Raw genomic sequence first — 12,333 nt, forward strand, 5'->3', positions numbered from 1 at the left:
ATAGGAGTTTGGCATAGAGTCTGGCATTTGCAGGCCAGACTGTGCAGCCCCATTCCTAATTTCAGCTGCAGGTGCAGAGAGGACAAAATATTTAGCTGCCCCTGATCTCAGGTACCTACCCTTGGTCAGAAAGGCGATGTCCTGGAAATGACAGTCTTCCCTCTCCTCTGATGATTTGAACTGCCTTTGCTGGGCATGATATGTGTGTTCCCACAAAGGTCCTTTGGGATACCTTTCAAACAGCCCCCAGAAATATTTACTTCCATCTCCAAAGACTCATTTAAAACTCCCTATTCTCCAAGGACTTAAATGGAATTAATTTGCAGTTTGGGAATGTTATATTAATTAGGATATGATGAAACAAGGGGTATTTTATTAAATATTGACTTTATAATTCACAATATAAATATTAAATGTAGCTGATGATAGAAATTATCCAAATTTCTACCAAGTAGATATTCTAAAGTATATCATGTGCTCCAGAAAATGTTTTTGCTATAAGCCTTTTCTCTGTCCAGGCTTTCCCTCTCTGTCTTTCCCATCAGTGATCTCCTACTCATACTTGGAAATCAACAATAGGTCAAGTTCTGTCAATACAAATTCACTTCTTATATGTAAAAATATTACTACAACTAGGAAATATGCTATATGACAATTAAGTTGTTTCCAATATTAATTGTAAAGTTACCATGTATTAAACTGAAAAAGGAACAGAATAAAAACATTCATAAAACCTTAATTTTGTATAATTCACTGCTTCACCCAGTAGCAACTTCCACTCTGAATCTTACCTTAGATTTAAAGCTTTTTGAAATCTATCTATCTATCTATCTATCTATCTATCTATCTATCTATCTACCTTCTATTTATCTTATATCTATATTTCTCAGACAGCCGCTATATTTTTACCCTTGATTCTTTAATTTTGGATTCTTCATTTTACCCCTTATTTATTTAATCTTGGGTTCCTAAATTTTTATATAATATTATGTTAAAGTAAAAATTATTCATGATACCTGAAAGAGGATTGGAATAAGTGAATTTTAGTTAACTTCATATTTTAGAGTTGTTCAAAGCTAAGTGTGTTTTTTACAAAGTGTATATTTGAAACCAGCTGAAGACCCAGAATCAGGAAACCTAGGCTCTGATTTTAGTTGGCTGCTGCCAACTTTAAATAAAATCATCTCCAGAAATGTATTGCCTTATCTGCCTTTATTAATCAGTGAAACTTTTTTTCAGATGCAAACAAAGTTTGAAAGAACTTTGAAAAATTGGGAGTTTAAAACTAAGTATTGCATAGTCTATTATTTCATATATTTTTCCTCTTAGAAATTCCAACCTCAGATATATTTGCATTAATTCCCAAGGATTTCCAATTGTACCCATATATGACTCCTATGGTTTCAGGTTTTCTCATGCAGAAACTGTCCCTCTTAACTGAAGAGCTTTTATAGAAGCTGGGATATTGCATTATAGGTGTCCCAGAAGAAGAAGAGAGAGAGAAGGTATATTCAAATAAAAAAATGGCAGACAATGTCCCAAATTTAATGAAAGACCTGAATATACACATTCAAGAAGCCCAGTGAATCCAAACAGAATAAACACAAAGAGAACCATTAATAGCCAGTAGTCCAACTGCCAATGTCAGGACAAGGAGAGTGTTCTGAAAGCAGCAAGAAAAAACAACACATTATATACAACGGAGTTCCAGTAAGATTAAGTGTCAATTTCTTGTCAGAAAACTTATAGACAAGAAAGCAGTGGATGAAACATTTAAAATCCTGTTAGAAAATAATCACCAAACAAGAATCTTATAACCAGTATGCATGTCTTTTAAAAATGAGAGAAAGATTAAGACATTCTCAGATAAGCAACGGATAAGGGAGTTCATCATCACCAGATTAGGTTGTTTCCAACATTAATTGTGACACTACCATATATTAAACTGAAAAAGGAAAAGACTAAAAATATTCATAAAACCTTAATTTTTATAATTCACTGCTTTACTCAGTAGAGATTTCCACTCTGAATATTACCTTAGATTTAAAGCTTTTTGAAATCTATCTGTCTATTATCTATCTATCTTATCTCTGTATTTCTCAGACAACTTCTGTACTATTTTCTGTAAGTAATATAATATAGAAGATCTGACCTATAATCAGTGTTAAAGAGAGTTCAACAGACTGAAAGTAAAGGCACAAAATAGTGGATTGAAGTGACATAAAGAAATAAAGAATTTTGGTAAAGGTAACATTATGGGTAATTATAAATCATAGTACTATTTTATCATATTTTTTAGTAAGTAATTGTATGTTTAAAATTCTTATCGATTCTAAAATTCAAGTGCATAAAAAGTTACGATAAAGCTATTATTTGGGAATTACAATGTAAAAAATATATGTAACAAGTACAACAAAAACAGGGGGACAGCAGGGTGTAGAAACAGTGTATGTGTATTTAATTGAAGGTAAGTTGATAGCAAATCAAGGTGACTGTTTTAGATTTAGGATGTTAAAGTTAAGGCACATAGCAACCACAAAGAAAATATATGAAAAATATATACAGAAGGAAATGAGTAGGTACTCTAAATAGTACACTGAAACATCAAATAAATATGGAAGTAGGGATTCATGGAAGAATTAAAGGACAAATAAAAAACTTTTAAGACTTATAAAATGCTACCAACCCCAGGGGTGCACAAGACTTCCAGCCACTGATATGGTGAGATATAAGTGGCATTAATTGTAACAGTCAATAAACTAAGAAGAACATCTCATAAAATTAATATTTTTAAAATCTAAAATCACATTTCCAAAAGTGTGACCATTTCATTTCCTCTCCTCACCCAATAAAGTTTGATTGCCAAGCTTCAAATTAAACCAACCTACAAACAGAAAACTTCTTATTCCCTTTATCTCTTTCCAAAAAGTCTAGAGATAAACAATGGGATAAATTTTGAGGAAAACTCACTACAGCAAAGAGGCAAAATACCATCCTGCTGAAACCCAACAATCTAACATTTTAGGTTTAAAATATTTTAGATTATAATGAAATAATAGCAATTAAAGAGATGCTTACTCCATATTTCACTTTTTATGTATAATTTGCAGAATCTAATTGAAATCTTACTATGTTTATAAAATGTCTTTAAGTCAATAATATGAAAAATGCAATAAGAACTTTCAGCAAAATGAACAATTATGACATTTCATCTTTGTTGTTGTATAGTATGTATTGCTTTTCTGAAAGCCTCTTTGACATCTTTGTTCCTTACACTGTAGATGAGAGGGTTGAGCAGTGGATTCAACACAGTATAGAACAGGGCAGCTACCTTGTCACTTGCCAAAGAATAAGTGGAGCTAGGTTTTGAATATATGAAGAGCAAGGACCCATAGAAGAGAGTGACTGAGATCAGGTGGGAAGCACAGGTGGAGAAGGCCTTGCACTTCCCAGAGGTGGAACGGATCCCCAGGATGGCCAGGAGGATGTTGAAGTAGAAAATCAGGATGGCAAGTATGCTGGAGAGGACTGTGAAGCCCACCATACCCAAGAGGACTTTTTCATAGACCCGAGTGTCTGTGCAGGACATTTTTATCAATGGTGGGACATCACATAAGAAATGGTCAATGATATTTTTACCACAGAAATTCAGGCAGAAAGTGTTGGCAGTGTGGGCTATGGCATTCAAAACACCTCCGAAATATGAGCCAAAACAAGGCCAGTACAGAGGGACCTGGTCATGGTACCTGAATAGAGTAATGGGCTACAAATTGCCACAAAATGGTCATAAGCCATGGCTGCTAGGAGATAGCACTCAGTGTAGGCTACAACACAGGAAAAAAAGAACTGGGCACCACATCCAGCCAAGGACATATGTTTATCTTCAGAGACGCAAATGGCCAGGATCTTGGGGGTATACACAGATGTGTACCAGAAATCCAGGAAAGATAGGCTGCCAATGAAAAAATACATGGGTGTATGCAGGCGAGAATCAGTCCGGATTAAGATAACCAATGTCATGTTCCCTGACAGGGTCACCAAGTAGAGCATCAGAAATATTCCAAATAGAATCAGCTGCAACTGGGGATCTGAGGTGAAGCCCAACAAGATGAATTCAGTCAGGATGGTGAGATTTCCCACTTTCATGTCCTCAGAGGAGAAAATCTGATTAAGATTATGAGAAAAAAAGTGATTTGGTGATTCATCTATTGTAAAAAGTAAACAAGAACATCAATTAAGTCAACAAATGCTTAGAGGCTTATAGATTTTCATTATTGACCACACAGAATTATAGAACTTTAGTCTTTGATTTGGCAAACCACTGAAATAAGAATTGCAATCTGGATTTAAAACTTGGATCTTCATATATTAGCTGTTAAAGGGTGGTCAACCCCTTATTTTCATTAGACAGCTGAGTAAAATGAAGCCAATTAAGTTTATCAATATCTCCTGATAGCTTGTCTGATTGAGTAAAGTAAACATACATGAAAATACCGGGCCAATATTTGGCACATACTGGGCACCCAAAAAATGTCAGCATCCTTCTTCCTATATTGAGAACTTATTCTGAGTCAGGTATTTTACTGATATTTATACAAATACCTATATAGAACTACTACTCCTTCCATTGTTAGTAAAAAATAGCAAAAATTATATACTGCTTACTATGCACCAGTTACTACTCTAAGTCTGATACTGAACTGATCTAATCAAACATACCTGGTAATACTCAGTGAGGGTGCAACTGGATTGATAAAAGTAGGTAACAGTAGCTTGGAGCCATGAAGGCTATTCTATTTATCTTACTGTTTCTATATAAGGGATCTTTGCTCATTAGTGCATAAAGTACAGATGATTTAGCCCTATACCCAAGGTTCTTTACAAGCTGACTTCAACTAATCTTTACAACCTTCTGTCTCATTACTTGTTTTCATTCACTCAAGACTTAGACTAAGTTACTCAAAAGATCAATTTCCCCATAATGATTTCACATACTTTAGCAGATGCACAGTTAAATATATGGTACTCTATTATCATTTGTATGTTAACATATTTTTTTTGAAATCCCCAGCCTGAAAACATGTTATCATAACAGGAACATTATTATTATGTGCATAATATGCAACACTTTGGGTTATAAAGTAATTGTCTCAGTGGTTACCCTGAACTTTCTTTCCCAATTATATGTCCATGCTTGCACTCAGTGTTTACATGTATATCTTGGTGCAATATCTATTGTTTAGACAAGGAAAGTTATATCTGGATCTTATCAGGCTCATGTAAATTCAATTACTTGGTGAACATTGAAAACATCTAACAGAGCCAATCATTATACATCTTTTTTTGCTTTTAAAGAGGATAACATTTGGTAAAATATTTTTTTTTCTGGTCCACTGCTCAAGAAGACTTCCCAGAAGAAGAGATATTTTTGGAGACCTGAAACATGAGAAGCATTGATCCAGATGGAAGCTCAATGTAGGGGTCATGAGCAAGGGGAGGTCAGTCCCATCAGAAGAAAGAATATGAATGACAGTCCTCACAAGGGAGAGAGTCTGGTAAGTTCAAGGAACTAAGAGTGATTAAGTAAACATGAGGGTGAGGAGCAAGGAATCAGCAGATGAGCCAGTAGGTTCACCAAATCATGAAACTTATTGGCTGCCAGATTGAGGATTTTGATGCATATGGAAGCCATTGCAGCAATGAGGAAGTCATACAGTCAGAACTACACTTTTAATATAAAGGCCAGGTAATGAAGGGGGTCAAGTGTTCCCACTTACCTGGAAATGCTCTTAAGTCCTCAGTGCTTTGTCACCTATTAACCAGTCCTTTAATAAAGGCAGTATAATGATGCATTAAGAAATTCTGATAAGAATGACTAACAGTTGTATAAACTGGGTCCACGTCCTGGTAGGCAGAAAAAAAAAAATGTCATTCTATAACTCTCTTCCAAACACAAATTTATATTTGCACAGTTTAACCTCAAGATGCTAATGACATCCTAAGGAGAAGAATCTTTCAAGGCATGCATTTGTAATGAAAGTTTCCTATCTCTATTATACACAAACAACTACAAAGTCTTGGAACAGGTACATAAATAAACTTGATGAAAGCTCTTAATGCTCCATTAGAACACCTGATATTCTAGTCATCATTCAGAATTCTGTAGGCAATAGAGTTGTACCACAAATTCATCACAATATATTTTAGTACCAAGCTGTGTTTAAAATAGAAAAGGTAAACTAAACCACAACCCAATGATCTGTTGAAATATTGGAAAAAAACAAAAGACTACATTTACTTACAGGCCCTGATGACAAGAGTGGGGTCTGTTTTTTCCACCCCTTGAATCTGGGATGGGTTTGCTTTGACCACAGATTGTACTAAAGTCTGTGCCACATGAATTCTCAGCCATTTTGGGTCTCAGAGGTTTTGGTTACCTTTATTTTCAGTTAGGAATCTTGCCTCCACCATGTAAACAAAACTGGGTTAGCTTTTTTATACATCTAGCAAGGTTTTCGTCTCACCAGCTGAGAGCAACTGGCCCCCAGACTTGTGAGCAGGCCCATTCTAGATCACCTAGCCTCAACTGCGTACAGAGCTGAACATGAACACTTAGCTAGTCCAGATGAGAGCAGACAGGTCTGGCACAAACAGAATAGCATAATTGAATTGGCACCTGGTCAAATCCTGATTCCTCCACTTGGAAACTTCATAATCTTGGGAGAGTCTCAACAACATCCCAAACCAGGAAATCAACTTTCTATGAGACCAATTTGTTAACATCTCTTGTAGAATCCATCATAAAGTATGAATAGATAACCTGATCCATGACAGTATGGTGTGGTAGAAGAGATTAGCAATCTTTCATACGCATATATCTTTGGATACATGGGAAATTACCATCATCTTGTTTGAAGTCAGAGACACAATATACCAAAGCCATCAGCACTGTTTATAATTTAAGGTGTGTATTCTTATAGTTGTTTCCCTAAAAATCCATCATGTGAGCTTGTGTATATTGTCTAACCCCTGGATTCCTTAACTGTGTTATTTGCAAATAATAGCTCTTAACGTTTTGGTATTTGGACCTCTTTAAGAAACTAATAAGAGCAAAGAGTGTCCCACCAAAATGCACATCTGTATAAGCACATAAAATTTTAGAGAGATTACAAATTATCAGAAATCTATACAAGGAATTTCTGGTTATGATACTCATATTAAAAACTCCACAACCATAAGATGCTTAACTTTCTTTCCAGTGTTAACATTCTATAGTTAGAGCAGATGAATAATAAATATGTCAAACTTAGCATGTTTAAAACAGAATTCCTAATTTCACTTTCAAAAATTGATCTATCTGTTCATTCCCCAGATCAGTTAATAAAATTCCACCCTTCCAGTTTCTCAAGCCCAAAATTTGGCATTATTCTACTCACTTTCCCTTCTATATTATTTTCAAAATTCCAGGAAATCCTGGGTCCTTACCTTCATGACATATCCTTAATCTGACCATTTCTCACCACCTCCACTGCTACCACCTGCATCCAAACTCCATTATTTTTTTCCAAGCATATTCCAATAATCTCCTAATTGGTTCACTCTTCTATCTTCCTACTGTCTACAGCCTGTAAGACTTTAAGTAAAAAAGTCAGGTCATGTCACTCCTATACCCACTCAGTGCTCCCATTTTACTCTAATGGCAAATTCCTTACAAAACCCTAAATTTCCTGTATAAGCCTGCCCTCCAGTAATAAATATTTTCATTTCCTAATATTTGCCCTAACAGTCACTCTGTTCCAAACTTGCTGGCTATCTTACTATTTCTCAAAAATTCCAACCGTGCCGTGGTATCAGAGATATTGAACTCTTTCTTCCCTCTGCCTCATCTCTATTCCCTCACATAATTCCCTGGCATGCCCACCTCTCCTTATTATTCTGCTCAGACTGTTTCATTTCCCCCACACCTATTGTCTTCTTCCAGCTGCTGTTTATTAAGATTATCTTTCTCTCCCACCTGAGTAAAACATCCATAAGAGCAGAATGACTTGACTGTTTTTTTTTAAGTTATATCTCCAGCATATTGAATAGTTTTTAGTAACTAATGGGCAATATATAAGTATTTTTAGGGTGAATAAATGGGTAGTTGCATTTATATCCACACAAGTGGACTTTCACTGTTTCATGTACCATAAGACTAATAAGAAGGAAGAGTAAACAAAAGAGAGGACTCATTCCCAAGACTTCAGATCCATTTTGAATTTGAAATGGATTCAATTAATACGTGAATGTGAACTAACAGGCACAGAAAACATCAGACATGAATGGCTTTTAAAATGTGTCTTCCCCTGTAGCAGCCCTACTCCCTGCTTCCTTCATTGGAGGCACACAAAATTCTGTGGCAAATGAAAATCAGAAGCAGGAATGAAAATGCCATCTCCTGAGATCTTGGGAAGCACAATTAAGCATCAAAATGCATGACACATTTTTTTGTCCAGTCGATTTCTCCACTATGGAAGTGAATATACGGTGACTCGAGTGTAGCCACAGGACAGAATTTCCCATTCCAGACACATCATTGGATGACACCCTATTTTAAAAGGCAGCATATGAGAGTGTGTGTGTGTTTAGCACAGCAGTGATCATTTGAGAGCCAGGCCAGAGACTGCAGCCCATTTCCTAATTACAGTTGATGGCATACAGAGGCCAAATATTTAGCTGCCCCTGATCCCAGGTACTCACCCGTGGTCAGAAACCCTCCTCTTATGTTTTGGATTGCCTTTGTTGGATATGATATATGTATTTCCATAACAGCCCTTTGGGGCTCCTTCCATATAGCATCCCAGAAAAAGCTACCTCAGTCTCCAAAGACTCAATCACAATCATTTTGCAGTTCAGAGATGATATAGTATTGAGGATATGATGAAATATGTAGTGTTTTAGTATAAATGGACTTTCTATGGATCTGTAAGAATATAAATATTAAATGTGTCTGATCACAGAAATTTTCCAAATTTTACTAATTAAATTTTCTGGAATATGTCATGAGGTCCATAATTTTTTTCCTTGCCATATGCTTTTCACTCTAGCCCAGCTATCCATCATTATTTTGTCCTTCAGCAAACTCGTATCTATCCTTGGAAACCAATAATAGGAATTTTTAGGTTGGCACAGCCTCATGTTTTATATTTTAAAATGCTGTTACATTTAGGAAGTGTAATGCATTAAACTGAAATATTCTACATTTTAAATTATAAATTTGTCATATATAAAAATGAATAACAAAGAGACACAATTTCATAGAAAGTTAATCATTATCACTGCTTCACTCTGGTAGAGAATGTTACTCAGAATTCTCTTCCCTTAGGATTAAAGCTTTTGGCTATCTATCTATCTATCTATCTATCTATCTATCTATCTATCTACCCTATTTATCTACTATCTATCCATAATTTATCTTCTATTTCTGTCTCTCTCATACAGCTGTGATACTTTTGCTCTCAATTCTTCAGTTTTGGGGAGAAAATTATATCACTGGAAGCTCATAGTAAAGGTGTTTGTTCTCTCATGCATCTAAGGAAATCTATCTTTTTATCATGAAAGCCAGAATATAAGAATAAGGGAAAAAAAAACAGCAACCTTGTTTCCATTTCCATTTTATATTAGGTCATTTTCTCACAACTTTCTAACTCATTTTCTGTCCCAACAAATAGTGTATTACCTTTGGGATTGAAATTTTTCAGTTTCCCCTCCTTTCTCATCTATGAATGACATGATTCAAAGGAAGTAATTTAAAACATCTAAATCTTACAATGATTCCAAAATCAGTTGTACCATTTCCATTTTCTCTTTTACAGATTAAAATCTTATACATACAGGCAACTTATGAGTTGTCAAGTGAAAGTAAACATAAATCAGCTTTCCTTTTAATGACCTCAAAATAACAGCAGTTTTATAGGCTATGTCCCAAGAAAGGAGACAGCAGTTTTCCCCAAAGCCACAGCCCTATTAATGGTACAACGATTTTTAAATACACACAAATACATTAGTACACAGTTTACAGAGACAAAAGTAAACTGGTGTTACTGCATATTCCAATGGTTTCTTGTTTCCTTGTTTTACTTATTTATAAGCGTTCAAGATGATTAAAATGACTTGAGATAATTTGTAAAGCAATAGCCATTGTTTACCAAGTATTTTCATTTCAGATATCTTGTCTCTACCAACATTTTATTCAGGGCATCTTTCACATCTTTGTTTTTTAAACTATAGATCAAAGGGTTTAATATTGGAATTAACCACCATAGTATAGAACACAAACACCACTTTATCTTTTTCTGGGCCATAGCTAGCACTTGGTCTGGAGTAACTGAAGAGAACTGAGCCACAGTACAAAGTGACAGTTGTTAGTTGAGAGCCATATGTGACAAAAGCCTTCAGACATCCTTGGGTAGAGCGGAATCAAAATGGCAGCAATGGTGAAGAAACAGGAGGTAAGAATAAGTACAGTGGAAGTGATCATGTAATTTTTTTATTACTCTAAGTTTTATTAATTTCTTCAGTTTGCTTATTATCCAGACAAGACCTGTGCTTTAAAAAGCATTCTTATATCTAAATAGGCCAAGGAACATTTAAGTAATTGATCCCTAAAACATGAAAATTAATTTTATTCAGGTGTGTATCAAAAAGGAAAAGAAGCTTCAAGCCTTTTTCTATGGATTAGAGACATTTGGAAATTATTGTTCAGAAGTGCCAATTCTTTTTTTAGAACAAATGTATTTTCCAATAGGAAATGTTGATGCAATTAAAAGGTATTTGTTTTGATGAAGAAGACTGGAAAAATGTTTGTGCTATGCAAGGCCAACAGGGAAAGAGTTCTAGTGGGTCTAAGATATATTTAAAATAAATGAAGCAGGTAGCATGAATTAAGAGGTTTGGATGGATGAACAGGAAGTATGGGCCAGATTATGTGATACATATATAGTCAAGGCACATGACTAGGTGACTAGGTTCTACAGACTAATTTTTTCTTTTGTTTGGAAAATAGTCAAATATAATATAATTTCTATTTTAAAGCACTTATTGATAAACAAATGCAATTAGATCTAGGGCAGCAGATATCTGCCTTCCAAATACAAACGAAAAATACATACTTGCTAACAGGTAGCAGAGTAGCCTAAGCAGTAAAATTACAGTCCAGTTTTCTTACACTGCAGTTAAATGAATGCTAAACTATTTTATATTGTTTTTATACACCATATTGTCTACTCTCAAGTTTCACAAAATAATTTTTCAAAAAGAGGCAGATTAAAGAATTTATTAGCTCACAAAGGATGCTCAAATTATTATTCAACAGCAGCCAAACACAAACTCTGGATTTAACTGTTGACTGTATTAGTTTGGACTTTTCCCAGAATGGAAAAAAAAATCCCACAATGCCTTTATTCATAAAATGAAAATGCCAGCACATCCAGTGTAGTTCTTTTCTTTTTCTTTGGTAAGTCTGAGTAATTTGCCTCCCTACCCCATCCACTACCTATTCTATTAACAAAATATTCACAGAAGAAAAAGGAATATATAGAAAACACAGCCTTCAACAATATTCAGACCATCCTCTTCTCAAATCAGCTGCAATGTGGAAAAGGATATCAAGATAAACATTGTATTGTGAATGATCAGCAGATTGAATTTTATTCCTGAAAGTAAGTACTAGAAGAACAGGGATAATTGTGCTTGCTTCTAATGGGCTAGCAAAATGCTCCCCCTCTGATTGAAATAAAATGTTTATAATAATCTGTCTGGGTTCCTAAAAACAAGGAACACCAACAATTTACAATTTCAAAATAACCACTATTTTCCATTTATGTTGTTTTGAAGCACCTAAAACTCTCCAATAACAAAAGACTTGTGGGTGAAATATAAGTAAAACTGTCTCTTGAATACTTTTGTGTTCACATAACAAGTTCCTCCTTAATTTTAGTATACAGCTCAAAACTGGTATTTTCCCTTTGGTCACAGCTTTGTGCAATGAAAACCAAAAATGTTTTTCTAAGAAGACACTAGTTAAACCAAAGAAACAAACACCTTTTTAAGGTTACTGCTGCAATAAATGGTTCAATCTGAAGTGCATTTATCACAGTACCACAGTACCACAGTGAAAGGACAAAGACAAACCTGGAAGCAAAGACCAGATTACTAAAAAAAGGTGAAAAGAGGGATGAAGAGAACTGACAGATACCATCTGTCAGTAGTGAAAGTTTTGAGTTAAATGGATTGCTTTTAATTCCTTATTCTCTCATATCCTTGGTTAATGATAATTTTTTCTTTCTTATTTCT

General features: G+C 34.8%; 1 protein-coding gene across 1 annotated transcript; it reads right to left on the reverse strand.

Moving 5' to 3' along the window:
• Window positions 1-3,208: 3,208 nt before the first annotated feature.
• Window positions 3,209-4,164, reverse strand: LOC119517308 (olfactory receptor 9G4-like). The gene is given in 2 exon segments (XM_037813833.1): window positions 3,209-3,711; window positions 3,714-4,164. Coding segments are annotated over 2 exon segments (936 nt in total). The 5' UTR covers window positions 4,147-4,164.
• Between the last annotated feature and the right edge of the window lie 8,169 nt (window positions 4,165-12,333).

Source organism: Choloepus didactylus, chromosome 21, assembly GCF_015220235.1.
Source record: "Choloepus didactylus isolate mChoDid1 chromosome 21, mChoDid1.pri, whole genome shotgun sequence".
Lineage (NCBI taxonomy): Eukaryota > Metazoa > Chordata > Mammalia > Pilosa > Megalonychidae > Choloepus > Choloepus didactylus.